At 43.3% G+C, this 27599-nt stretch overlaps 2 protein-coding genes across 2 annotated transcripts in view; one reads left to right on the top strand and one right to left on the bottom strand.

Moving 5' to 3' along the window:
- The window catches only part of LOC141171888 (gastrula zinc finger protein XlCGF66.1-like), a 469561-nt gene that overhangs the window by 364636 nt on the left and 77326 nt on the right, over nt 1-27599 (bottom strand). The window lies entirely within an intron of this gene.
- Nucleotides 10223-26658, top strand: LOC141172876 (uncharacterized). Its single transcript, XM_073657498.1, has 5 exons — nt 10223-10246; nt 11846-11969; nt 12053-12150; nt 12349-12439; nt 23787-26658. Exons 1-5 carry the CDS (start codon nt 10223-10225, stop codon nt 25799-25801), a joined length of 2352 nt encoding a protein of 783 aa, XP_073513599.1. The 3' UTR covers nt 25802-26658.

Raw genomic sequence — 27599 nt, 5'->3', positions numbered from 1 at the left:
CCAGAGATACTTAGCACTTGTTGGCCCTTTTTCCTTCACTCTGCGGTCCATTTCACCCCAAACCATCTCGATTGAGTTCAGGTCTGGTGACTGTGGAGGCCAGGTCATCTGGCGTAGCACCCTATCACTCTCCTCCTTGGTCAAATAGCCCTTACACAGCCTGGAGATTTGTTTGGGGTCATTGTCCTGTTGAAAAATAAATGATAGTCCAACTAAACGCAAACCGGATGGAATAGCATGCCGCTGCAAGATGCTGTGGTAGCCATGCTGGTTCAGTATGCCTTCAGTTTTGAATAAATCTCCAACAGTGTCACCAGCAAAGCACCCCCACACCATCACACCTCCTCCTCTATGCTTCACGGTGGGAACCAGGCATGTAGAGTCCATCCGTTCACCTTTTCTGCGTCGCACAAAGACACGGTGGTTGGAACCAAAGATCTCAAATTTGGACTCATCAGACCAAAGCACAGATTTCCTCTGGTCTAATGTCCATTCCTTGTGTTCTTTAGCCCAAACAAGTCTCTTCTGCTTGTTGCCTGTCCTTAGCAGTGATTTCCTAGCAGCTATTTTACCATGAAGGCCTGCTGCACAAAGTCTCCTCTTAACAGTTGTTGTAGCGTTGTGTCTGCTGCTAGAACTCTGTGTGGCATTGACCTGGTCTCTAATCTGAGCTGCTATTAACCTGTGATTTCTGAGGCTAATGACTCAGATAAACTTATCCTCAGAAGCAGAGGTGACTCTTGGTCTTCCTTTCCTGGGGCGGTCCTCATGTGAGCCAGTTTCTTTGTAGTGCTTGATGGTTTTTGCAACTGCACTTGGGGACACATTCAAAGTTTTCTCAATTTTTCGGACTGACTGACCTTCATTTCTTAAAGTAATGATGGCCAATTGTTTTTCTTTACTTAGCTGCTTTTTTCTTGCGATAATACAAATTCTAACCGTCTATTCAATAGGACTATCAGCTGTGTATCCACCAGACTTCTGCACAACACAACTGATGGTCCCAACCCCATTTATAAGGCAAGAAATCCCACTTATTAAACCTGACAGGGCACACCTGTGAAGTGAAAACCATTTCCGGTGACTACCTCTTGAACCTCATCAAGAGAATGCCAAGAGTGTGCAAAGCCGTCATCAAAGCAAAAGGTGGCTACTGTGAAGAACCTAGAATATAAGACATATTTTCAGTTGTTGCACACTTTTTTGTTAAGTATATAATTCCACATGTGGTAATTCATAGTTTTGATGCCTTCAGTGTGAATGTACAATTTTCAAAGCCATGAAAATACAGAAAAATCTTTAAATGAGAAGGTGTGTGTATATGTGTATATATATATATATATATATATATATATATATATATATATATATATGTCATACATATATGCAGACCTTATCCATACATACACCCACATATAGACAGGCTTACAGTATGACAGCGCCCACCATAAAGCTTCTTTTCTCATTTTTTACCTCGCAATTATAGAAATATGAGGCTGTCCTCATGCTCTAGTCAGGAGAATCGAGGCCAGTCCATGCATTGTAGTCTGTACTTGGACAGGTGAATGAGCCATAACAAGGTTGGTTTTATCCTCTTTGCTGTAATCTATAGGACACAGTTCAGACCGAACTTTCGTCAGTCCTCATAGAGCAGAGCTGCTTAGCACATGATACCAGTAGAGCTCACAGCATTAGAAATATTTATTTTTTTCTCCCACCACACATTCAAAAAACATCACGGAAAAAAGGTGGCCATATTTACCAAAAGCAAGATGCTGTTACACTGATTCACTTCTCACGGACAAGCCATGAGTTAGGACAGTCAAGGAATTCAAGGACAAGAGCCAGGAGGGTACATCATAAAAAGAGGGAAGAAACAATGGCCTAGTCAGGTCACAGTCCAGAGTCAGAATTCCAAAGTCAGCGTGTGTCAAAGCAAAAGGGGTAATACAAATGGGTAGTCAATAGGGAAAGCCAAGGTCCGGCAATAGAAGATCAGAATGTCTAAATTCAGAGCACAAAGCACAGAGGGAACAAACCACATTGAGCTTTAAGCTACGACCGGCAGCTATCTGGGACTGACAGCTCAGCTAAGAAGCAGGTTAATCACTAGGAACAGGGAACACCTGAAGGAAACTCAGACTGGGAGGTGCTCAGATTGGATGGCTGAGCTGTCAATCAAAATACACGTCCCTGCACTAGATTGGACGACTGAGCTGTCAGTCACTACGTCCAAGACACATTGAGCGGAGGAATCGTGACAGACACAATATCAAATACACTGCAGGACACAACAGTCCCCATGATAAAGGCGGAAGCAGCACAGGTGCAAAATAGATGAAACAACCACTCACACACCGACGGTTCATGGAGGGGCGGCTGCCTAGTATTATAAGTGCACATGGATAAGGCCGATATAGAGCGCCAGTCATACAGATAAGTGAGGTACATAGTGTCTGGCCTATAACCTAATAGAAACGCTCACCACACACTAAACACTTGTACGCGCTCCATCCTGCAGGGTACAGCGGAGTCCTGCATTCACTGAGGCCCCTGATCATGTCACCCCTGACTCCTCCCCTCCTGTGACCTCATCACAGGTCCTATAATCACAGAACAGCCATATATGTGGTGGCGGCTCTGCAGGTGGAGGTATTTATTCATGTGGAGATTCCCCATTATTCTCTATATCGCCACCATATTCCATGGCGCTGTACACACATTATTATCACCGTCCCCATTGGGGCTCACACTCTCTTTAGACTTTATTCACACATTGCAATTGCATTTTGCAGCTACAAAAACAATTAGATTTCTACATTTGTGTGACCTCCCAACTTTCAAAGAATATAAAGAGGGGTAGATTGTACATCATGACAGCATCTTAGGCCACGTTCATAACCATTCCTCTAACCCCTAACCACACTCATGTACCATTTAATTCTACCCTGAACACATAAAGTAAATGGACGACCCCTTTAAGGCTGTGTTTACTGCTAAATCCATCCGTAGTTATGTTCCTTTGTAGAAATAGAGCAATGGAAAACAGACTGGGGACGGATTCATGACTAGATGCCCAGGAGCGGAGCCCGACTGTCCCCACTGACTATAATGAGCTCCGTCAACTTTCTCTCAAGGTTCCCATCATATTTTACACCTAAGTTGTTCTTGTTCTTATAAGTCCAGACTCAGACCGTCGCTTCGGTGTTCCTCTCTATCCTCTGCATTTCTTGTCGGTCTCCTCAGCGCTCCTCTTTACTCTCAGGCCGTCTCCTCAGCGTCCTCTTTACTCTCAGCCTGTCTTCTCAGTGCTTCTCTCTACACTCAGGACAACTCCTCAGCGCTCTTCTATATATGCTCCCAGGTCATCTCCTCGGGACCCCTCTCTGCCCTCAGTCTGTCTCATCATCGCTTTTCTATGCTCTCAGGCAGTCTCCCCAGCATTCCTTTCTGCCCTTAGGCCATCTCCTTAGCGCTCCTCTCTGCCCTCAGGCCATCTCCTCAGCGCTCCTCTCTGCCCTCAGGCCATCTCCTCAGCGCTCCTCTTTACTCTCAGACCTTCTCCTCAGCGCTCCTCTTTACTCTCAGGCCATCTCCTCAGCATTCCTCTTTACTCTCAGGCCGTCTCCTCAGCGCTCCTCTCTGCCCTCAGGCCATCTCCCCAGCGCTCCTCTTTACTTTCAGGCCATCTCCCCAGCGCTCCTCTTTACTCTCAGGCCATCTCCTCAGCGCTCCTTTTTAGTCTTAGGCCATCTCCTCAGCGCTCCTCTTTACTCTCAGGCCATCTCCTCAGCGCTCCCCATTACTCTCAGCCCGTCTCCTCAGCGCTCCTCTTTACTCTCAGCCCGTCTCCTCAGTGCTTCTCTCTACACTAAGGACAACTCCTCAGCGCTCATCTTTGCTCTCAAGCCATCTCCTCAGCGCTCTTCTATGCTCCCAGGCCATCTCCTCGGGACCCCTCTCTGCCCTCAGTCTGTCTCCTCATCACTTTTCTATGCTCTGAGTTTGTCTCCTCAGTGCTTCTCTCTACACATAAGCTGTCTCCCCAGTGTCCCTCTCTGCTCTCAGGCTGCCTCATTTGCATTCATCTCTAACCCCAGGCTGTCTCCTTAGCACTCATCTCTTCCTTCAGGCTGTCTCCTGAGTGCTCTTCTTTACACTGTCTGTCTCATCAGTGCTCCTTTCTACCCTCAGGTTATCTCTTCAGTGCTCCTGTCTGCTTTCAGGACCTCTGCTCAGCGCTCTGCTCTCAGGCTGTGTCCACAACGCTCCTCTCTGTATTCGGACCATCTCCTTTCTTCTCTGCTCTCTGGATGCTTCCTTGGGCCTAACCACAGGCCATCCCTTCAACACTCTATTTCACTTTCAGGCTGTCTCCTCAGCGCTCCCGTCTTCACTTAGGCTGTCTCCTCAGCATTGTTGTCTGTAGTAGGATGAAGTAGGTGCCGGGAAAAAAATCCGCGCTCCTCCGTAGTGAAGAAATTTGACGAGAGATTGTATAATTAAACAATCTTGTAGTTTATTGGTAAAAGCTATGATTACTACGCGTTTCATGGACATCCCGTCCACTTCCTCAGGTACATAGCTGATGTGGACTGATTTATCAAACGGTCTTATATACATAAAACCACACGTGGTAAAAAAAAAAAGCCTGCTGTTATTCTTGGCGCCAAGACCAACAAACAGTTTACAGAGAGACAGTGAAATTATTTATAAATAGATTAAATTAAATTATTGATCGACTAATTACACTCTTGTGGAAATAAAATTAAAACCATAGAACAAATAATTAAAATGACCTCTGACATGTAATCATCCAAATATATAATTACATTTATATTACAGCACATAGGATAAAACATTTGTAGTTGATCATGGACCGCAGTGTATGCGATCCCAAAGTCCTGGCTCTTTTGTATCATGTGTGAAAGATCAGAGAGTCCAGACCGCTCTGCCAGACCTCACACCTCGTCGGCTGACAGGCAGAAAACCAAGAGCTGAAGGAATGGCAGAAGGTGCAAGCCTGCTTCCAGTGTATTAGGTATGAGGTGTTTGTCAGTAAGGAAAGGGGGTGAAGGAGGGAGGACGGGCATGAGGAGATAACTGTGGACCACAAGTGTGTAAACTCCTGAAGGATTGGTTTATTACCATGTATTGAAGATAAGAGCTTCCAGATCGCTGCGCTGGATCTCACACTTCGTCGGCTGACTGACAGAGGACAGGGGACTAAAGGAATAGAAGAAAATGCAAACTAGTCTCCGTGTGAGGTACTAGTCTGCTAATGGTATATTGTGTATGTTATCAGTTATCATCCTACTACAGACAACCTTACAAGATCCCTAGGGATTCTGTGCTGGCTGCAGCCCTTCGTTACTAATTCTTACATGAGTTGTGCATTACACAACCCATAAAGGTGAGCACATTTTCTTTTTACCTATTTGGTTGTTGTTGAGCCTACCTCTTGGGAAGACATATCTCGACTTCCTGAAGAAGAAGCCAATAAATGGATAGAGGCAACAGAAATAGAAATAAAATCCATGCATGACTGAAAAACATGGACACTAACAGAATTACCAGAAGGAAGAAAAGCTATAGGATATAAATAGGTTTTTAAAGTAAATTACCAAACAGATGGCACAGCTGAACGATACTGAGCAAAACTCGTAGCTAAAAGTTATTCTCAAAAATATGGAGAAGACTATGATGAAACATTTGCTCCAGTTGTCAAACAAACATACTACAATAAGAACTTTGTTTGCAGTTGCAGCAATGAAACAAATGGAACTGAAACATCTGGATGTAAAGACAGCATTTTTGAATGGAAGTTTAACAGAAGTTATTTACATGGAACAACCTCCAGGATTCAAAGATGAAAGTAACCCAAACATGGTTTGCAAATTACAGAAAAGTATATACGGTTTAAAACAAGCTGCTAAAGTGTGGAATGATAAAATCACGGAGGTGCTCACAAATGAAAAATTTAAAAGAAGCAAATCTGATCCTTGCCTGTACACAAAAAGACTAATGGACAGATGGATCTATGTACTCACATATGTTGATGACATTTTAGTTTGTTTTGAAAAAGAAAGGGATAAAGAGGACATACTAAAAATCCTGAATCAACATTTCGAGATCAAAGACTTGGGAAATGTGAAACAGTACTTAGGAATACAGATAGAAAGAGAAGAAGATGGAAGTTTCCTACTTAATCAAAATCGCATGATTCAAGACATAACCAAAACATTTGGATTGAAGGATGCAAAACCAGCAAAGTCTCCAATGGAAACTAATTATCTTAAAGAAATCAGTAGTGAGAAAAATGTGTTACCAAATAATGAAGAGTACACAATGGCGATAGGAAAATTACTGTATCTAGTGACTGTTACAAGACATTGCAGCAGCAGTAGGAATTCTGAGTAGAAAAGTGTCCAAGCCAAATAAAGCGGATTGGAATGCTGTGAAAAGAGTAATACGTTATTTGAAAGGAACCAGCAATGTTAAACTGAAACTGCCTACAAGTGATAAATGCATTTTAACTGGATACGTTGATGCAGATTGGGCTTGAGATCCAATTGACAGAAAATCTACCAGTGGCTATCTTTTCTTTCTCTCAGGTGGACCAATTAGTTGGACTAGTAAAAAACAATCAATAGTAACGCTGTCATCAACAGAAGCAGAATATGTTGCAGCAGCACATTTCTTGAGGGACCATCAGGAACAAGGAATTCTGAAATTAGAATATTGTCCAACTGAAGATATGACAGCAGACATTTTCACAAAGGCATTGAATGCTGAAAAACATCAGAGACTAATGAAGGAATTGGGTTTGACTGAATAAGTCCTTACTGTTGAGATAGGGTGTTGGTATATGCAACAGTTGTGGACTTCTTTGTTTGTGTGAAGGAGGACTTTATGCTGATCTGACAGTAGATGGTGATATTGTGTAAAGTTTCCTTGTAAAAGAAAAAAGTCTCTTGTTTTTTTCTGTTTTGTTCTTACTTCCTGGTGCAGTACTGTGTGACTGTGCATTTTTTCCTTTACCTCATGTTCTGAGAAGTAAAAGCTTGTTATCCCATGTAATCTGCTCTGTGAAGTTTCTACCGTAACTGTGGGTATTCAGAAGCTGTGCAACAAGCATTCCTCTCTTTCCTCAGACCATCTCATCAGTGTTCCTCTCTGCTCTCAGGCCATCTCATCATTATTCCTGTCTGTCCTCAGGCTAAGGCTCATAACAACGTTGAACATCACGATGTGCCCTGGACCAGCAGCAGAGAGGAGTATCATAGAAGAGGTTTCCCTTTCAATCTTATGTACACAATCTATGAGCCTGTGTAACAAATACTATAATCAGCATTACTCACCTTCCCCCTGCTCCAGTGCCGGCTCTCTACTGCTGCTCGGGTCTTGTTTATAGGCTGCTTTGGTGATGTCATGTCTTTAGCGTGTGTACCAACCGCAGGCAATCACTGAGCTCAACGATTCATACTGAATAAATTGGCATCAGTTCTGAGATCAGTGGTTGACTGCAGCGGTCTAATGCGCTACAGTTATAATGTCACCAGGGCTGAAAATTTAGTATCTAACAATTTTTTTGTGTCGCCATTTTTTGAGACCCGTAACGATTTTCATTCTTCCATCAATAGCCCGGTTTCAATGATTTGTTCTTGTTTTCTTTGCTTTTGTTGATACAATTTTGGAGGAAATATGACATTTTAATAGCTTTTTATTACATGGAATTGTGGTGACCAAAAACATTATTCCTAGTGTTTTGATTTATACCACATGGGAAAAAAATATTTCAAAATTTTATTAATTCAGGCAGTTACGTACATGGCAATACTGAATAATTTTTTCAATGTATTACATTTTGCTATTTACTTTGGGGGGAGGGGAATGATATAAACATTTATTGTTTATGTGTTTTTTTAATATTTTGTCTTTTTCACATATTTATTTTTCATTACACTCCTTAGTTGTTCTGCCCATTTTTCCCCACAGTGCTATAACTATCTATAGTGCCATATAAGGTAATAGCCCCCCTCTCATTGCCATATACAGTAATGACCCTCATCTTTGTTACCCCCATAGTTTTAGTTCCCCACACCACTAATAGGGTTGTTCTTCTCTTTTGTTGTAAGATGCAAGACATGGTTGTAATCATTTATTTTTTGTAACACCAGAAATTAACACCTGAGCATGTACTGCACTCTGCTAGGTGCAACCATGTCAGTGTTTCTTTTTGTATTACCATATAAAACAGTGCACCCCTAATACACATTGCTTAAAACATATCATAATCACAATGGAGACAAGCTTCAGAATATTGCCAAACTATTTTCACTTTTTTTGCTTTGTCAGAGGTCAGATGTGGAATCCACATTCTATATATTGAAGGTTGATTCCTGAACATTGCACCCGTAGCTTATAGCAGTTGAGAATAAAAATTAGTTTTCTTGATCACTTTGAAACATACACTGTGTGCGCAATTATTAGGCAAATGAATATTTTGACTATATCATCGTTTTTAAGCAGTTTTTCCAAATGCAAGCTATATAAATGTTTGTTTATTGGATGAAGTAGATCAGGTGATGTTTATTTGTGTAATGAGGGCGTATAGCTTATGTAGGATATTGACACCCTTTATCAAGGGGGCAGAATTATTAGGCAGCTTCTTTTCCTCTGGCAAAATGGGCCAAAATGAGTTTTAACTGACTCTAAAAAGTCAAAAATGGTTAAAAGTCTTCCAAAAGGATGCAGCACTCCTTAAATTGCTCAGATATTGGGGAGTGACCACAGAAGCTTCAAAAGTCTACAGGGTGGCAAAAGAAATATACAGAATAACATTAACTGCAAAAGATTTCAGAAGACTCCAACGTGAAGTGACCAGGAAGATCTTATCCTCCAGTGCTGTCGTATTACAGAATTTCAGCCTCCCTGGAGACAGGGCTGTGGAGTCGGTAAGCCAAACCTGCGACTCCGACTCCTCAATTTCCCTTACACCGACTCCGACTCCCACATATATTGCTTATATTTAAGTGAAAAATTTATTGTAGTACAATGGAACATCAGACATTTAATCATTTTTATGATACAATAATCAAGATATTTAGATAGAATATAATGATGGATAGCTAGAGGGAAGGATAGATGGAGGGATAGAGTGTGATAGACAGCTACAGACAGCAAATAGTACATTGCACATATAGTTCACACACATTGTACAGAGAGCACATAATAATCACCTACAATATTAGCATTAGTTACCTTCTTGTGACAGAGATGAGCAGTAGTACTTTCACTTTCTCCAGCACGGGGCCCAGGAATCGGATCTTGTGCAGGGCAGGCACCCCTCCCCCTCCTCTCTCTGGTGAAGACGGCAGAAGACAGGACAGAGGAGGAGAGATTGCCCCCTGCAGTCTGGAGCCAGTGCAGGACGGGAGCACTGCAGCGTACAAGTGAATTTTGATAGGTGTGTACCCCTGCTTCTGGGGGGGGGGGGCAACTGCCCCTCGCTGGCTACGGCCATGATTCACACACAGCGTTTTTGCGGATCCGTTTTTTGCAGTAAAATGCAGTGTCTCTGGGCATCCCAGCAAAGTCAGTGGGTTTCAAGATATGACATTTAGACACATCGGTTTGTGACGATCCGTTTTTGGGCTCAAAAACGGATCCTCACAAAGAATGAGCATGTCAGTTTGTTCGGCGTTTTTCTAATCTGCTTTTGCTATTGAAAACATTATCTATGAGCTCAAAAACCTTTCAGGTGATGCGTTTTTTTAAAAAAGCTGATGTGCTTTTGCAGCTGAAAAAGTATCCTCAAAAAACGCAGCAAAAACACCATGTGTGAATGTAGCCTTAGATCAGGAATAGAACAGCCATTTATAGGACATTTCATAACTTTCCCAAATTCCTATGAAAAAATATTCCCCACAAACTGCATTGATCTACTGCACCCAATTTATTATATATTTTAGGAGTCAAAGTCGGTCCATTTTATACCGACTCCGACTCCACCAAAATGAGCACCGACTCCGACTCCACAGCCCTGCCTGGAGACCCAGAAGAACTAGGTGTTCAGTGCTCAGAGACAAGGTCGAGGATGAATATCAACCACCACTGAACAAGACACAAGTGCAAACATCAAGACTTAACCAAAAGATATCTGAATACGGATTTTTTTAAAGGTTTTATGAACTGATGAGAGTGACTCTTGACGGACCAGATGGATGGGCTCTTGGCTGGATCGGTAATGGGCACAGACCTCGACTTCGACTCAGACGCCAGCGAGATGGAGTTGGGCAATGCTATGGGCTGGTTTAACTACAGATGAGCTAGTTGGACCTTTTCGAGTTGAATATGGACTCAAAATCAACTCCCAAACCTACTGCCAGTTTTTAGAAGACACTTTCTTTAAACAGAGGTACAGAAAAAATCTGCATCCTTAAAAAAAAAACAGGATTGTTCTGCGGGACAATGCTCAATCGCAGCATCGAAGTCTTCACTGCTCAGTACCCGGAAAGGCCTTAAAGATGAAAGAATAATGACATGGCCTTTTCCTCACTGGACCTAAACCTTACTGAGAACTTTCAAGCTTTTCTTAAACTCAAGATTTATGGTGAAGGAGAATAGTCCCCTCTCTGATCAGTGTCTGGGGCTGTGTCTGCTGCTGCCCACAAAGATGATCGTTAACAGATTAAGAAACTAATGGACTCCATGGATGGATGACTTATCACTGGTATTGAAAAGAATGGTGGCTATATTGGTCACTGATAAATTTTTATTAAATGTCAGAAATGTATTTTTGGACATTGAGTTGTTTGGGTCTTATTCTCACTATAACAGATGAAAATAAACACAATGGAAAATTTACATTTTTCATATAGTTGCATAATAATACTGGACACAGAGATATTCTCCTAAGACAACACCTCACTTTTACTTTCTTAAATATTCAGGTTTCAGGTTTATTACCCTTTGGATTGACCGACAGCACTGGAGATATTAATAAAAGTAATCATCAAAAATACAGATTGCTTAATAATTGTGCACACAGTGTAGAATAGGCGGTGGAGTTAGAAGACCTCTTCTTTCTAGAACTTATCGTGGAGAAAACTGTTGTTTCTTTATATTGTTGAATTGACTGAATTATTTTATAACTTCCGTAATCCCAACTGACAGCATATAGCTATCTCTGTATAACCTGAAGATGTAAGAGGTGCTCTACCACATTATTGCTTTATACCGGCATCACAATGCTATTGATTTTTTTTATTACACAGAATTTTATATATTTTACACCAACTTATCTTCAATCCACTCAGATTCCCACAATATGAGATACTAGTAATTTATCTATATAATTTACCTAGAGAAAAATGGATAGAGACAGAAAGAAGATGGCAGAGAGGATATTACACCTCACCCTAGAGATCCTCTTCCGGCTTACTGGAGAGGTGAGAGATTCTGATGACGTCACATTACATCATTCTTATCTATGGGAATAACAGATGGACAGAACTGGAGAGGTGAGGACTCTGGAAATGTCTGGAGTGAGATTTATTAATGTGTCTCTCTATAACCAGGATTACACAGTAGTGAAGAAGACCTCTAGTGAGCGCTGTCAGGACCCTGTGTCTGAGGGATGGGGAAGACCCCTGAGCCCAATCACAGGGCCTCCATCTCACCCCCTGATGCATGAAGACATCAGTGACCAGAAGATCCTAGAACTCGCCTACAAAATGATTGAGCTGCTGACTGGAGAGGTGACACTGCTGGGAATGCTGGGACATTATACAGTAACGCTATGGAGGGATCGGGGGGATGACGGTATCATTGTATGTGTCAGGTTCCTATAAGGTGTCAGGATGTCGCCGTCTATTTCTCCATGGAGGAGTGGGAGTATTTAGTAGGACACAAAGATCTGTACAAGAACATCATGATGGAGGTTCCCCAACCCCTCACATCACCAGGTAATAGACAGGACTAAATACACACAGCCTATAATTATCTGTATGTAAAGCATGAATTCAGTTCCTGTATGTGTTTCCTCCAGATCTATCCAGTAAGAGGACAACACCAAAGAAATGTCCCCGTCGTCTTCTTCCACAGGACTGTAAACAAGAAGATCCCAATGTTCCTCAGGATCATCAGGTAGATGGAGAGAAGGTGCCATGAGATCTCCCCTATGATGCATAGATGTTTGTGAAGGTCTTGTGTTCAGTCTTGTTTTATCTACCAGTATTATATGTTTTATACTTGTGTACTGAGAACGGTGGAGATGGCAGGATTAGAGCTGATCATAGATGTGACTTCTCCATCTGTCTGTGACTTTTACAATATTTGTTTCAGAGTGAAGATTTGACCCATATTAATACTACAGAGACATATGTGAGGGGTGATGAGCGGTGTAAAGAGGATATTCCTACATATGACTACCCAGGTGAGTAGTAACCACTAAATGCAGAGAAGTCACAGATTCTTCTCAATCACCGGCTGTGGCTGCTTTATCGGTGGTGTAGACCGGTCGTGTCACAATTGTGTGATCACCATTTTACCTCTAGACCACAACATTTTCCTCCATCCAAAAATCTTTACATTACTTTGTTGTAAGGGATCCACAGCGGCGACATCGGGGAGATCACACAATATCCCACCGCTGCCGTCACTCTGTCAGGATTGTCAGGGATTGCACACACGACCCTGATAACCCACTACGTAGCTATCGAAAGTGAGCAGAAAGCTTATGGCGTACACACCTCCGGATTCCAATGCATGGAATATGTATAGATGCCCCAGTGCGGTCACTGCCAGCTTCACGATAGCCCACTTAATATTACTCACTGCCACCACTGACCAGATTTGAAATATAATACAGGCCTGATCAAACTCCTGCTTTCTGGTAGCGTGTATGGCTTCGGGGGAGGGAACGACAGGACAAAAGAAACAGGACTATTAACTTTTATATTTAATCCAAAAGGGAGGCAGTGTTTATGAAAAATATACAAGAGGTTTTAAAAAAAAGAGACATTACAATACAGAATATACAGTTACACAAATAAAATAGGTTTAAAGAAGAACTAACTTGACAGATCGCAGAGACGATCCAGTCTAGCTGGAATGGAGGCGATCCAATTGATTTGATCGTTATCGAACGGGACCCCTTGCTTACAGAATCTATACCTCCCTGCAATAAATACTGATACATCTTCAGCTGGGTCGTTTATGCCGAAGGGGGAACCTGCCCACACACCTCCTGTGTTGACCTCATGAAAGCTGGAGCCCAGCCCACGTATTTTCATTAACATATCTGGCTTCTGCGATAACTTTTCGCTGGTTGATCGCAGAAGCCCGAAAGTGATACCATGTTTTCTATTATGAATTTACCTTTCTTTAGAGACCACACATGACATAGCTGCAATCTGTAATTTTGTACTTTTGCATTACTGCTCACCGGAGGGGCGTTCAGCTATGGAAAATTATGCATATTGTTCCTTGGATGACCCGGCCACTAAAAATATGGGCCCCATTATTATCAGAAGTATAGAACTTTAGATATTCCATATTTTGTGTCGGTGGCGGCCAGACTGCAGATTTCTGTTGAATTATTTTGAGCCCGGAACTACATCTTTCTCACCTCGGTGTATATTGGTCGCAGGCCTGTGCCACTAGAAAATACACTTGCATGTTAATTGGGTTAGTAGCTCCCTTTGTCCTAGCATTTGCTATTAGCCTCTTCTCAGGGTGTAAACTCTTGATCCCTTGACAAATACTATATGGGAGGAGGGAAAAGTGGCTGGGAGGAGAAGAGAGATTTTCAATATTTCTATGACATCTCCCCCTCTTTGAAGTAGCATAGGGGCTGATTTACAGATCGCCCCTTAAGCCTACCTCGAGGCCCACCCTTCCTGCTGATCCAAAAAGCAATGGACCCAACTCGCCCACCACTCTGACCGACTGGGGATCCAGCTTTCCGATCACCCTGACCGGTTCGGGGTACATTTTCCCCACCCCTCTGACAGGCTATGGGTACCTTCTTCCCATGCCCCTGACAGACATTTATTTTACCTTGCCTGGTTGTGGGGCCTACCTTTCCACCCCTCATTGTTACCTTGGGAGCCTTGCTCACTATGGGTGAGCTACGACTGGTCATGTCACAGTCCGTCGTGACACAGGTTGGCGGCACGAGACCACTTTCCTATGATCCCCGTGTTTCTCCTCATCCTTTCTCATTACTTCTGGAGCCGTGCTAGTCATGGGGCAACTACCACCGACCATGTCACCATCTGGCGTGACACTGGTCACCTGCACAGGGCGACTTGCGTCCTGGTGTCCGTGCCTGCTCCCATTGCCGATAGCACTTATGCTGGCTTGTGTTAGGGGACCCTCAGCAGTATCACCCCACGGCATGATGTGGCTGAGTTCCCTTTTACCACAACACACATTTTCATTATGCATCACATTGACATTACTGACAGTGGCATTACATGACATATCAGATCTGGGAGGGCTGCTAGGAATGTATCGGGCAACCAACCGTCCCAGATCAGTTCCCAATAGCACGTTAGTAGGGAGATTCTTCGACACGCCCACTTCCCTTAACCCCCTCCCCGCACCCCAGTCCAGGAAAACTCGGGCCATAAGTATGGGACGGCGAACACCCCCAAACCCGGTGACAGTCAGGGTCTTCCCAGGAATGAGTTCATCTGGTAACACGAACTAAGTGCGGATGAGGGTCCGTTCTGCGCCAGTGTCCTTAAGTCTAACAGTAATGGTGTTGCCCACAGTAACCAGTTTTAAGTTCTCACGGGCCCTTCCAATCGTCCCACCCACAAAAAGAATGGCTGCAGTTGGTCCTGGGGCCTCAGGTGTGGGGTTCATCTTCTGCCTCTCCAAGCAGACAAGGCTAATGTGACCAATTTGGTTACAAGTATAACACTTATGGGAGTCAAATGCAGGGCGGGTGCTGGAAGATGAAGCAGGACCCACTGAGAACTGGTTGCCTGTTGGCTTATCCCCTGTCCCGCTGGTGGCTGACTTCCGCACCTCTGGTGTATGGTTGGCCTCATAGGCATCCGCGATCTGGGCTGCTTTGGCGGATCCTTTGGCTTCCGGTCAAGCACAAATTATCGCACTTCCACAGGGCAAAGATGAAGAAACTGGTCCTTCACCATCAGATCCATCAGGTCCTCGAAGGTGGTGACTGACAATCCTCGGACCCACTGCTCAAAGTTGGTCCTGAGCCCATCTGCTACATCACTGTAGCTATCATGTGGCCCACGTTGGAGGGCTCTGAACCTTTTCCGGTAAACATCCGAAGTCAGCTGGTACTTTTTTATCAAGGCCTGCTTGATGGCCTCAAAGTCTCCATCTTGGTCTCGAGGGAGAGAAGCAAACACCTCCAGAGCTTTTCCACTGAGCCCTGGAGTTAAATACCTGGCCGACTGGTCTTCAGGCAGCTGGTACAGCCTGCAGGCTTTTTCAAACCCTCGCAGAAATATGTCAGGAAAATTACAGGAAAATGCCCAGGACAGGGTTTAAAGCTGTTGGACTCACGGATCTGCAGGGTGGATGGCTCCATCTGAATCAGGGCTAGCTTCAGCTGGTACAGACTCTCCTCTTGGGCCTGTCGCTTGGCTCTCTCAGCCTGGACCTCTCGCTCAGCAGCCTCTCGGTCAGCTTTGGCCTGCTGCTCGGCTCTCTCGGCCTCTTGCTCAGCAGCCTCTCGGTCAGATTGGGCCTGTCGCTCAGCTCTCTCAGCCTCTTGGAATTTCATGATCAGCTGCAGTCATCAGTCATGATCGTCTGCTGCGATCTGCTCCAAGACCATCTGTAGGTGGGGTCCACACTACCCGGGCTGCGGGTATGGCTGGCAATCACAGGTGGGACCCCTGCAGCAGCGCTGGCCGCCCCATCATCAGGGCTCTGCTGTCGGACTGGCTCTGCGGCACCTTGCAACAGTTCAGCAATCAGTTGGGCCTTGGTTTTGCCCGTGGGGTCAATCTGTCTCAGCTCACAGAGGGCAGTGATAGTGTTCTTTGACTGCTGGTGATACCAGGGCTCTCCACGCTTAGCCATTATTGGCAAACAAAAGATAGAACAGAAAAACTAGAGAAGGGGAGGGGATGCAACTGGTACACTTATAGTAATGTCTCAGATAAAAAAATATTAAAAACTGAGTCTGATTTCTTAAAACTTTGCACAGAGTTCTCGCAAGAACCGTGCAAGTTTTCAGTAACAGGAATGATTGCGCAGTCCAGCCACTGATGTTCTGTAATATCCCACCGCTTGCCACCAATTTGTCAGGGATCCACAGCGACGACACCTGGGCGATCACACAATATCCCACCACTGCTGTCACTCTGTCAGGATTGTCAGGTATTCGTGCACACACGACCCTGATAACCCACTACGTAGCTATCGGCAAGCGAGCAGAAAGAGTTTGGCGTACACACCTCTGGATACCAATGCATGGAATGTGTGTATACGCCCCAGTACGGTCGCTGCCAGCTTCACGATAGCCCACTTAATATTACTCGCTGCCACCACCTACCAGATTTGAAATATAATACAGGCTGATCGGATGCCTGCTTTCTGTTAGCATATATTTGGGGGAGGGAACAATTACAGGACAAAAGAAACAGGACTATTAAATTTTATATTTAATCCAAAAGGGAGGCAGTGTTTATGAAAATATACAAAGGGTTTTACAAAAGAAGACCTTACAATACACAATATACAGTTACACAAATAAAATAGGATTAGGCTATGTGCACACGATGCGGTTTTAATACGTTTCTCTTCAAGAAAGCTTACAGCCTGCAATGACCACACTGCCTCCTCAACAACGCCGAAGCTACTACTACTGCAACCCCCCAACCTACTGTCTCCTCTCCATTCCCGTAGAATGTAAGCCCGCAAGGGCAGGGCCCTCTTCCCTCCGTACCAGTCTATCATTGTTAGTTTGTTTACTGTAGTGATATTCTTATTTTATATGTAACCCCTTATGTACAGCGCCATGGAATCAATGGCGCTATATTAATTATTAATAATAATGATAATAATAATAAAACCGCCACAGAAACGCATTAAAACCGCTTGTTAATAGGTCTGCCATGTATAGCAAGGGTAATCCGCATGTGCTGTGCCCATGATGCGGAAATTTCCACTTTTTGGTTTATCATTGCGGCAAAAACAGCAGCAGGACCATTTCTAGTGCAATTCCGCACCGAATTCGCGCCCATTGACTTGCATTAAATCGCAGCAAATCCGCATGTATAATATCTATACATGCGGATTTGCTGCATTTCAATCACAGTCAATAGGCGCAAATCCACGGCAGAATCGCGCTGCGGGTGGAACCCGGGTCGGGTAAGGAGATTGCTACTCCTCTCATCCGACTGCTGCTCTGGCTGATAACAGCGAGAGCAGCGTGGATGGAAAGAGCAGCAGTCTGTTCTTCCCAGCCCGCAGTAGTAAAAAAATAAATAAAGTAAAAATAAAAAAATAAACATTTACACTCACTGTCCAGCGGCCCCCAGTGTCCTCCTGGTTCCCGGCGGTGATGCTATCTGTCCGGCGGCCAGCGATACACTGTAGGGTGCAGGCTCGCGCACTGCAGTGTACTGCCAGGACCTGCGCTGACGTCATCGATCACCTGATGGTCGCATGACCATCAGGTGATCGCTGACATCACCAATCAGCTGATGGTCGCATGACCATCAGGTGATCGTCGCATGACCATCAGGTGATCAGTGCTGGCAGCAATCAGTTGATGGTCACTTGACCATCAGCTGATTGCTGACGCCGGTAATCAGCGGATCGTTTTTGTGACCGATCAGCTGATGCTCACCCTGGGATCATTGGCAAGAATGTTCCCACGGTGGTTAGCTCACCAGGGCTCTTCAGCTGATGAACCCCAGTGACCTCCTGCAGCCTGTATACTGACAGGGGGTGATTTTACACCCCTGTTAGTATATAGTGCTATATTCTACAGCTGTGACATCAGTGATTTATGATGTCACAGCTGTAGATGTGACCCGGAACGTCGTGGGACACTCGACGGTAATCGTGGACTGCGTCACTGACGGTGAACAGGTGAGGGATACTGTTGTTTGGTATTTTAAGTTTTTTTCAGGAGATCGAGGGCTTCACGGAGGCGTGGAATAAAAAAAATTGAAGAACCGTGTGTGTTTGATTTCATTAAAATACTTTATTATGGCCATGTTTTTATTGAAAAAGCGCCGACCACATTACTACGCGGTTAGTAATGGGGGCGTCTTATAGACGCCCTCCATTACTAGCCTGGGCTTCACGTCAGCTGCCAATACAAGGCTGACGTGAACTCCAACCCCATTACCCCACTGCCACCGCTTCAAGGCAGTGGGAAGAGCGAGGCTAAGCGTCAGATTTGGGGTCGGCTTTCCCTCTGCTGGTTATAAAAATGACACAGGAGCCTATGCCATTTTTTTTTTTAAATTGTAGGCTCTGTTCCCATAATTCAGATGTAGCACCCCTTTGGACGCAAATTTTTGCTGCGTCCAAAACACTGCATTCTATTGTACGCAGTATGTTCACTGAACCATGCGGATTTACCGCATTCAATACATTCTAGTGGTCAAATTTCTGTTGTGGAGACTAGCAACTCCACAAGAGAATTTGACATGCTGCGGTCCTGAAAGATGCGCTGCATGTCAGTGTCCACGGGTGATTCGCAGCCTCTGATGCATGCATAGTGGACGTGGGATTTCTAGAGATCCCATCCACTATAACGTAACATCTGGACGCTGTGGGTTTGATGCTGTATAAACTCGCAGCGTCAAACCTGCAACGGCTCCTGATCATGGCCACATACCTAAACTCACCCGCAGCATATGAATTTCTGTAGCGGACACGCTAGTCTCCGCAGCAGATTTTGACCGATTGAAGTGTGATTATATGCGGTGGATTCACATATACCGACAACGAAAGTGCGGCATTAGAACATCGCGTTTTGGACGCAACATAAATATGTTATGTCCAAAGCGCTGCTGAGTGCTGATCAGGGGGTAGTAGTGGCTAACTAACCAGCTGTGAGATGTTATTTAATGGCCAAGGACCATGTTTGCCTAATGGCACTTTCCCAGGCTAAAATTAACAGCTCACAGCAGTTGCATAAATTACATGAATAGAAATGCTAGTGAAGATTGGATGAATGGGACTAGCTGACACCCAGCACTTTGTTTGGTGATGTCAAGGTGTAAATCAGACCTTTTCATGACCAAACTATGACCAAACTTTAATAAGTAAAGAGACACAGTGTAAACACGTTATTTCAAATATACTAACCCCAGTTCTTATGGTAATCCAAGGGCTTAAGCAATGTACCACCAAATAACTTTATTTAGTTCCATACATTTATTGATGTACAAAAACGCTTCAAAAAACGCATGTAAAACCTCATGTAAAAACGCGTCAAAAACACATGTCAATCTGCATGTGTTTTTTTTCTGCCAGGGAGAGGCAAAAACGCTCAGGAAATTGCTGCTTCAAATCCTGAACGTGTGCACATACCCTTAAATAAGAAATTACTCAACAGATTGCAGAGATGATCCAGTCTAGCTGGAAGGGAGGCGATCCAATTGATTTGACCGTTGTCGAACGGGATCGCTTGCTTATTGAATCTATACCCCCCGGTAATGAATACTGATCCATCTTCAGATGGGTCTTTTATGCTGAAGGGGGAACCTGCCCACACACCTCCTGTGCTGACCACACGTGGGCTGGGCTCCAGCTTTCATATTTTCATTAACATATCTGGCTTCTGTGATAACTTCACACTGGTTGATCACAGAAGCCCGAAAGTGATACCATATTTTCCATTATGAATTTACCTTTCTTTAGAGACCACACATGACATAGCTGCGGTCTGTTATTTTGTACTTTTGTATTACCGCTCACTGGAGGTGCGTACAGCTATGGAAAATTAAGTATATTGATCCTTGGCTGACCCTGCCACTAAAAATATGGGCCCCATTATTATTGGTAGTATAGAACTTTAGATATTCCATATTTTGTGTCGGTACCGGCCAGACTGCAGATTTCTGTTGAATTCTTTTAAGGCATGAACTACATCTTTCTCACCTAGGTGTATATTGGTCGCAGGCCTGTGCCACTAGAAAATACACTCGCATGTTAATTGGGTTAGTAGCTCCCTTTGTCCTAGCATTTGAATATTAGCCTCTTCTCAGAGTGTAAGCTCTTGATCGCTTGACAAATACTATAGGAGAGGAGGGAAGAGTGGCTTGGAGGAGAAGAGAGATTTTCAATATTTCTTTAATATGTGTAATTGTGAAAGTCCTTTTCTGTAGAACTTACAAACTGGAGAATCCACCTACCCCCTGGGATTAGAAGACGCTGTCCTTTACCTGCCCAGCTTGGTAGACTATAAAGCCAAATGACAGCGTACGTAGAATGTGCATTCAAGTGAGAAAATCACTTGAAGAGAAAGCGGAGGGTAATGATGCTGTTGGCTTCCTAGAACCCTGATATTGGATGAATCTACCTTCCCTCCCTTCTGTGCTGCTGAATGTGCTCGTATGGTCCCTACTAGACCAGGTCCAGTCTTTCTGGCCAAATTTCACTTTTATGATCAACAGCATTAAATGTACAGTGAGGGCCAAGTGTGAATTTCTGTATAATAACAACAGAGTTTCCCTTCATCCTGACCTTTCAATTTCTTTTCAAACCAACTAACTTCAAACAGGATTGTGATAAACTAAAGAGAAAACATTACACTTGTGCCATGATATGTCTCTAAGCTGTGCTTGTTTCATAACTGTAATATACATCTATTCACGCCTGCAGGAGATGTGGTGGCATGGCTCGAGCCCTGGTTTCATGGATTCACTCCACATCATAAATTCCATTATGTTTTCAATCCTAAGGAATTCAGATTCCTGCACAATCTCTCCTGAAATGGGGGCACTAATACTTTCTCTACTCTCCTGGTCAGGACTCATAGTAGCTCCAATGGTCCACCATAAGAATGCAACTCCAGTTTAGTGTTGGAGCTCTCCCCTCATACATATGTTGTTGTTGGGGATGTAGCATATCTTTTATTCCATCTTTTTATACAGGTTCATTTTGTAGGATAGCTTTATTGTGGTTGGATTAGCCTGACTCACTTATTTGTCTCTGTAACTCCATGGTAGTCTTTACAAGAAGGTCTCCATTACATCTTCCCAAAGCCTGAGGTCTAAATTTAAGACACCTCAGCTCCGCACTATTATAAAAAAGTTCTCTTTCAATGTCTAATATTTCTTTTTGAAACTCATCTGACAGAAAATATTGGCCCTTATCATAGTTTAGATTTCGAAAAGTTACCGAGCCCCAGACTCTAATTACCCCAGAGAGGTTTCACCACTAGTTACTCATTTTTTAGACAGTTGAGTCATTTCAGTAGATGTGTTATTGTCTATACTCACAGTTGTGACTACAGTAGTTAGTTCACAAAATACTCTGATGTAACCCCTTCCCGCAGGCAGTTTTGTGTTCGTTATCCGGCTCCATTGTATTTTTTAAATCTGACGTGTGTCACTTTATGTGGTGATAATTCTGGAATTCTTCACAAAGGATAATAGGAGACAATTGGACCTTACAAATTATTTTCCAACTTCTCTTGAATCCGACAATACCCTATATACGGTTGTACACTACTGTCTGGGCACATGGCAGGTTAAGAAGGATGAACCACAACTTACACAGTTTTAGGTGCTCCGTAAAAACACACCTGCTTAGGGCGGCCTATCACATTCCCTAATCGAAGTCCTTTTATCTTCTTATAGCCCATCAGTTATTTCTCCAAACATAACTCTCCACCGAACCCAAAAGCACTACAGATACTGGCTGGTGATGAGATCATGCAGCCTTTATCTATCCCTCATCCCCTCAAGATGGCTGGACCATCCTTGTAAATAAGCCCCTGTACATTGTGTCACTCCCACCTCATTGTAGATTGTAAGCTCTTAGGAGCAGGGTCGTCATTATTTTTGCTGTAATTATTGTATTATCTTTAGCTATGTTACTTATGACTGTTGAATATGAACCTCTGGATTGTAAAGCGCTGCGGAATATGTTGGCGCTAGATAAATAAAGATTATTATTATTATTATTAAGGGAAGGAGCGCCATTTAGCTATTTGAATGCAGATCTTGCTGGAATATATTGCAGACACAATGTATTGGGGGCACTGTTCATGGTCACCTGGCAGCTCAAAAGATGGCCACCACAAACAGGCTTGGTGCTATATACTCCAGATCCCTTGGATTGCCTTGCTTATCACCCTTTAACCCCAAGAAGAATAGTCAGGTAGCCGGGTCAGAACCAGGAGGGCAGAGAAAATACAAAATCAGAAGACACAAGAGTAGTCAGTAAACGGGCCAAGGTCACAACAGGAACCAAATACACAAGCCGGAAGCTGAGCACAGAGGACTGAACCGGAGGAGAACAAGGCTGGATCTGGCAGCTTCCGGCAATATGCTTCCAGCTTTAGTAGGGTGCGGTGCTTTCCAATTGGCTGAAGCAGGGAGCAGATTACTCCAGCTGGACAGCACACACACCCATACTGCCAGACTGGATGGTACTACAGATCTCAGGAACCCTAATCTTAGTGGCTGGACAGAGCCTGTGCCACCCACAGATCCTGGTCCCGACGTCTCCTCCATCACCAGCGCCGCCTGAGGAATGAATAAGGCGGCTCCTGGTGGGAGAAGCCGACGTTGCAGAAGCAGATAGATCCCAGAGGAGATGGGACACACCAACTGCATAAGCCCTGATATGACAAAATGGCAGAAAACCAGAGCAATAGAAATCACCATAAAGTGACTCCATTTTCGAAATTATAACCCTCAGTGAATTAATCTATAGGAGTAGTGACTATTTTGACTCCACAGCCACTTTCTGGACATTAGCTCGCAGTCGATGTTGGAGAGTAAAAATTGCACATTGGCCATTTTATTTCCCAACACATAGTGCCCAGATTGTGCTCCAGGAGACACACACCGTAAATGAAGAGGGTTCTTCTCACTATAGTAATGCCAAATACATGGATGATAAATGTGGTTTGGACGCACTGCAAGGCTCAGAAGAGAGGGGGAGATCTGACTTTGGGAGAGTGGATATTGCTGGACTGGTTTATGGAAGTCATGTTTCTTTTCTCTGAGCCACGAATAATGTGGAAACCTCTGTTTTTCCATAGACAGATGATGGACCTGAGTGGGATTTGTTTTTTGCCGATTGAGTAGAAGTTTTTATTGGTGTTATTTTCATCTACATAACATTGTTTGGTGGCTTCTTATTCCATATCTTTCAGGCAGAATGAACAAAGAGTTGGACACCGCGCTCCACTGGTTCATCCTATGAGGTTTTCTATTAAACTGTGAACTGTCATTCTGTCAATAACTTGCCATTTCTACAGACATCTTAAGTACAATTAACATAAGAATCCGTAGAAAAATAAATAAAGATTGCATACCTCTTCTAAATCAATCTAAATAAACACTTCCTTGGGCTACATGCTAGTCCAGGAAAATGAAGAGATACCTCAAGCTTAAAAATCAGTTTTATTAGACACAAATCTAAAAAATAGAAGAATATTTAAAATATTTGAAATGTTCCTCTATTTTTTAGATTTGTGTCTAATATGTAGCCCAGGAATGTGTGTGTTTAGACATTTTAAGTAGAAATGTTCAAAAATGTAAATTTCAAGGATATTTTATTCAAAATTAATAATTGTTTTTTTTCCTTGGCAGATGACTGTACCAGGAGATCAGAGGGACAGGAGATTTTTAAATCAGACAATCTTAAGATCCCTCAGGATACAATTGAAGTGAATGCCATTACTCCAGATCTACCATCATCCCTTCACAGCAAAGATCAATCATCTGATCCTACGAAACAGGTCCTGTCTTCTGATTCATTACCGACCACTAAGGAAAATCAAAATAAAAAAATAAGCATTACAAAACGAACTGCTGCTAAAGCACAGAAGACATTTTCAGGTTCAGAATATGGAAATAGTTTTACCCTCGAAAAGTCTATAAGTCAAAAAATACACACAGTGGACAATAGATTTTCTTGTTACAAATGTGGGAGATGTTTTAACCAGAAATCAGATTTTGATATACACCAGAGAACTCACACAGGGGAGAAGCCTTTTTCATGTACAGAATGTGGGAAATGTTTTAAACGGAAATCACATCTTATCCTACACCAGAGAACTCACACAGGGGAGAAGCCTTTTTCCTGTTCAGAATGTGGGAATTGTTTTAAACAGAAATCACATCTTATCCTACACCAGAGAACTCACACAGGGGAGAAGCCTTTTTCCTGTTCAGAATGTGGGAAATGTTTTAACCAAAATTGGATCCTTGTTAATCACCAGAGAACTCACACAGGGGAGAAGCCTTTTTCATGTTCAGAATGTGGGAAATGTTTTAATCAGAGATCAGATTTGATTAAACACCAGAGAATTCACACAGGGGAGAAGCCTTTTTCATGTTCAGAATGTGGGAAATGTTTTAACCAGAAACCAGCTTTGGTTAAGCACCAGAGAACCCACACAGGGGAGAAGCCTTTTTCATGTTCAGAATGTGGGAAATGTTTTAATCAGAGATCAGACTTGATTAATCACCAGAGAATTCACACAGGGGAGAAGCCTTTTTCATGTTCAGAATGTGGGAAATGTTTTAACCGGAAATCAGCTTTGGTTAAGCACCAGAGAACCCACACAGGGGAGAATCCTTTTTCCTGTTCAGAATGTGGGAAATGTTTCAACCGGAAAGTACATCTTATCCTACACCAGAGAACTCACACAGGGGAGAAGCCTTTTTCATGTTCAGAATGTGGGAAACATTTTAAGTGTAAATCAGTTTTGGTCAAGCACCAGAGAATTCACACAGGGGAGAAGCCTTTTTCATGTTCAGAATGTGGGAAATGTTTTAACCAGAAATCAGCTTTGGTTAAGCACCAGAGAACTCACACAGGGGAGAAGCCTTTTTCATGTTCAGAATGTGGGAAATGTTTTAACCAGAAATCAGCTTTGGTTAAGCACCAGAGAACCCACACAGGGGAGAAGCCTTTTTCATGTTCAGAATGTGGGAAAGGTTTTTTACAGCAATCAAATCTTATCAACCATCACAGAACTCACACAGGGGAGAAGCCTTTTTCATGCTCAGAATGTGGGAAATGTTTTAATCAGAGATCAGATTTGATTAAGCACCAGAGAATTCACACAGGGGAGAAGCCTTTTTCATGTTCAGAATGTGGGAAATGTTTTAACCAGAAACCAGCTTTGGTTAAGCACCAGAGAACCCACACAGGGGAGAAGCCTTTTTCATGTTCAGAATGTGGGAAATGTTTTAATCAGAGATCAGACTTGATTAATCACCAGAGAATTCACACAGGGGAGAAGCCTTTTTCATGTTCAGAATGTGGGAAATGTTTTAACCGGAAATCAGCTTTGATTAAGCACCAGAGAACCCACACAGGGGAGAAGCCTTTTTCCTGTTCAGAATGTGGGAAATGTTTCAACCGGAAAGTACATCTTATCCTACACCAGAGAACTCACACAGGGGAGAAGCCTTTTTCATGTTCAGAATGTGGGAAACATTTTAAGGGTAAATCAGTTTTGGTTAAGCACCAGAGAATTCACACAGGGGAGAAGCCTTTTTCATGTTCAGAATGTGGAAAATGTTTTAACCAGAAATCAGCTTTGGTTAAGCACCAGAGAACTCACACAGGGGAGAAGCCTTTTTCATGTTCATAATGTGGGAAAGGTTTTTTTTACAGCAATCAAATCTTATCAACCATCACAGAACTCACAAAGGTGAGAAGACTTTTTCATGTTCAAAATGTGAGAAATGTTTTACAAAGAAATCATATTTGGTTAAGCACCAGAGAACCCACACAGGGTAGAATCCATTTTCCTATTGTTTTTTTTAATCCAATAAATTGAAGATTTTTTTCATTCGTTTTTTTTTTTTTTTTTACAAATCAAGAAACCAAATACGCAAAGGGTCTGAATACTTATGACCATGTGATATTTCAGTTTTTTTCTTTTTTAAGAAATTTGCAAAAATTTCCACATTTCTGGGTTTTTTTTTCATTCAAGATGGGGTGCAGAGTGTACTTTAATGAGAAAAAAATGAACTTTTTAGAATTTACCAAATGGCTGAAATGACACAAAGAGTGAAAAATTTAAAGGGGTCTGAATACTTTCCGTGCCCACTGTATATGACGACTAAGTACTTGTTGCTGGAGGAGTAGGACATGATTTCCAGAACAAAATTGGTTTGGATGGTAAGGAATGGACATGAAGACAACTTCCAAAAAAGAACATTTGAGCTGCATTTACGTTGGGTTGCTGTCATCCATTGGGATTACAAAAGGAAATCCAGCCCTTGTTCAATTTTAGAAGAGTCAGCCTGTCTGCATTTTCCATTGACAGGCCTATGCGCCTATCCGTTATGATTTCAGAGGCCGAACTAAAAACTCGCTCAGACAATACACTTGCGACAGATCATGGCAGCAACTCCAAGGCGTACAAGGAGAGGTCGGGCCAAGTGTGCAGCTTGGACAACCAATAGTTAAACGGTACTGCAGAATCAGGAGGGATGCTGGTATGGTCACGTAAGTACTTCTTCGCCATCTTGGTTGACTTCTCCCTCCTTGTCATAGTTATACCCACAGATAGCCCTTGCTGATGTGATGGTTTCATGAAAATGGCCCAGTTGGTGGACCCCTCCCCCCACCCCGAGTTGCACCTGGTGTGCGTGTCCCTCCCCTGTAATCCTTGTGGGTGAAAAGAGCCAGTACCTCTGCCAGCAGCGTTGTCTGAGGGTAATCTCTTCAGCAACTCTTCAACAATGTCCCTCTGTCATGCATGCACTGAAAATGTCACGTCTGCCTCCGTCATGAGAGAAGGAAATTTCTCCTTGTACAGTGGGTCAAGAAAGTTACACAGCCAGTATTTAATGGTGGACAAAGGGTCCACCACGCAAGGGTCTTGGGAAAGGCATCTGGACATGAACTGTGCCATGTGTGGCAGACTACAACGAGTCAAACGTTCAGTGTCCCCACGAGGACGAAGATTAACCATCCTCTTCTCCTCACATGGCATCACCTCCTCCTCTTCCTCCTCCTCTTCCTCCTCCTCTTCAGGCCATTCATGCTGGACAGGTGTTAAGCTGGGATTGGGAGTCCCCTCTGTAGCGCAGACCAAAAACTCCTGATCCTCCTCCTGTTCCTTGTCATCACCCAATGTGGCCTGAGAATATTGTCTGAGGCTGGGCTGTGTGGTATCAGCCACTGTAAAATCTTGCTACATAGCCACCTGCTTGGCATTAAAGGCTTCCTCTTTGAGATTCTGCAGCAAACGTTTTAATAGACAGAGCAGCAGGATGGTTACGCTGATAATAGCATCATTAGCGCTCACTATCTTGGTGCAGTATTCAGTTTTGAAGAACCTCACATATGTCAGCGATCCACACGCACTCGGCAGTTGTTATGTGTGGGGCTGAGTATTACTCTGACGGACATTGAGAAGTTGGAATTCAGCCACTGCC

Source organism: Phyllobates terribilis, unplaced genomic scaffold (assembly GCF_046119375.1).
Source record: "Phyllobates terribilis strain yellow unplaced genomic scaffold, ASM4611937v1 Scaffold_12__6_contigs__length_324123572, whole genome shotgun sequence".
NCBI lineage: Eukaryota > Metazoa > Chordata > Amphibia > Anura > Dendrobatidae > Phyllobates > Phyllobates terribilis.
The sequence above is the reverse complement of the archived record's forward strand: the minus strand, read 5'-3'. Positions and strand labels throughout refer to the sequence as shown.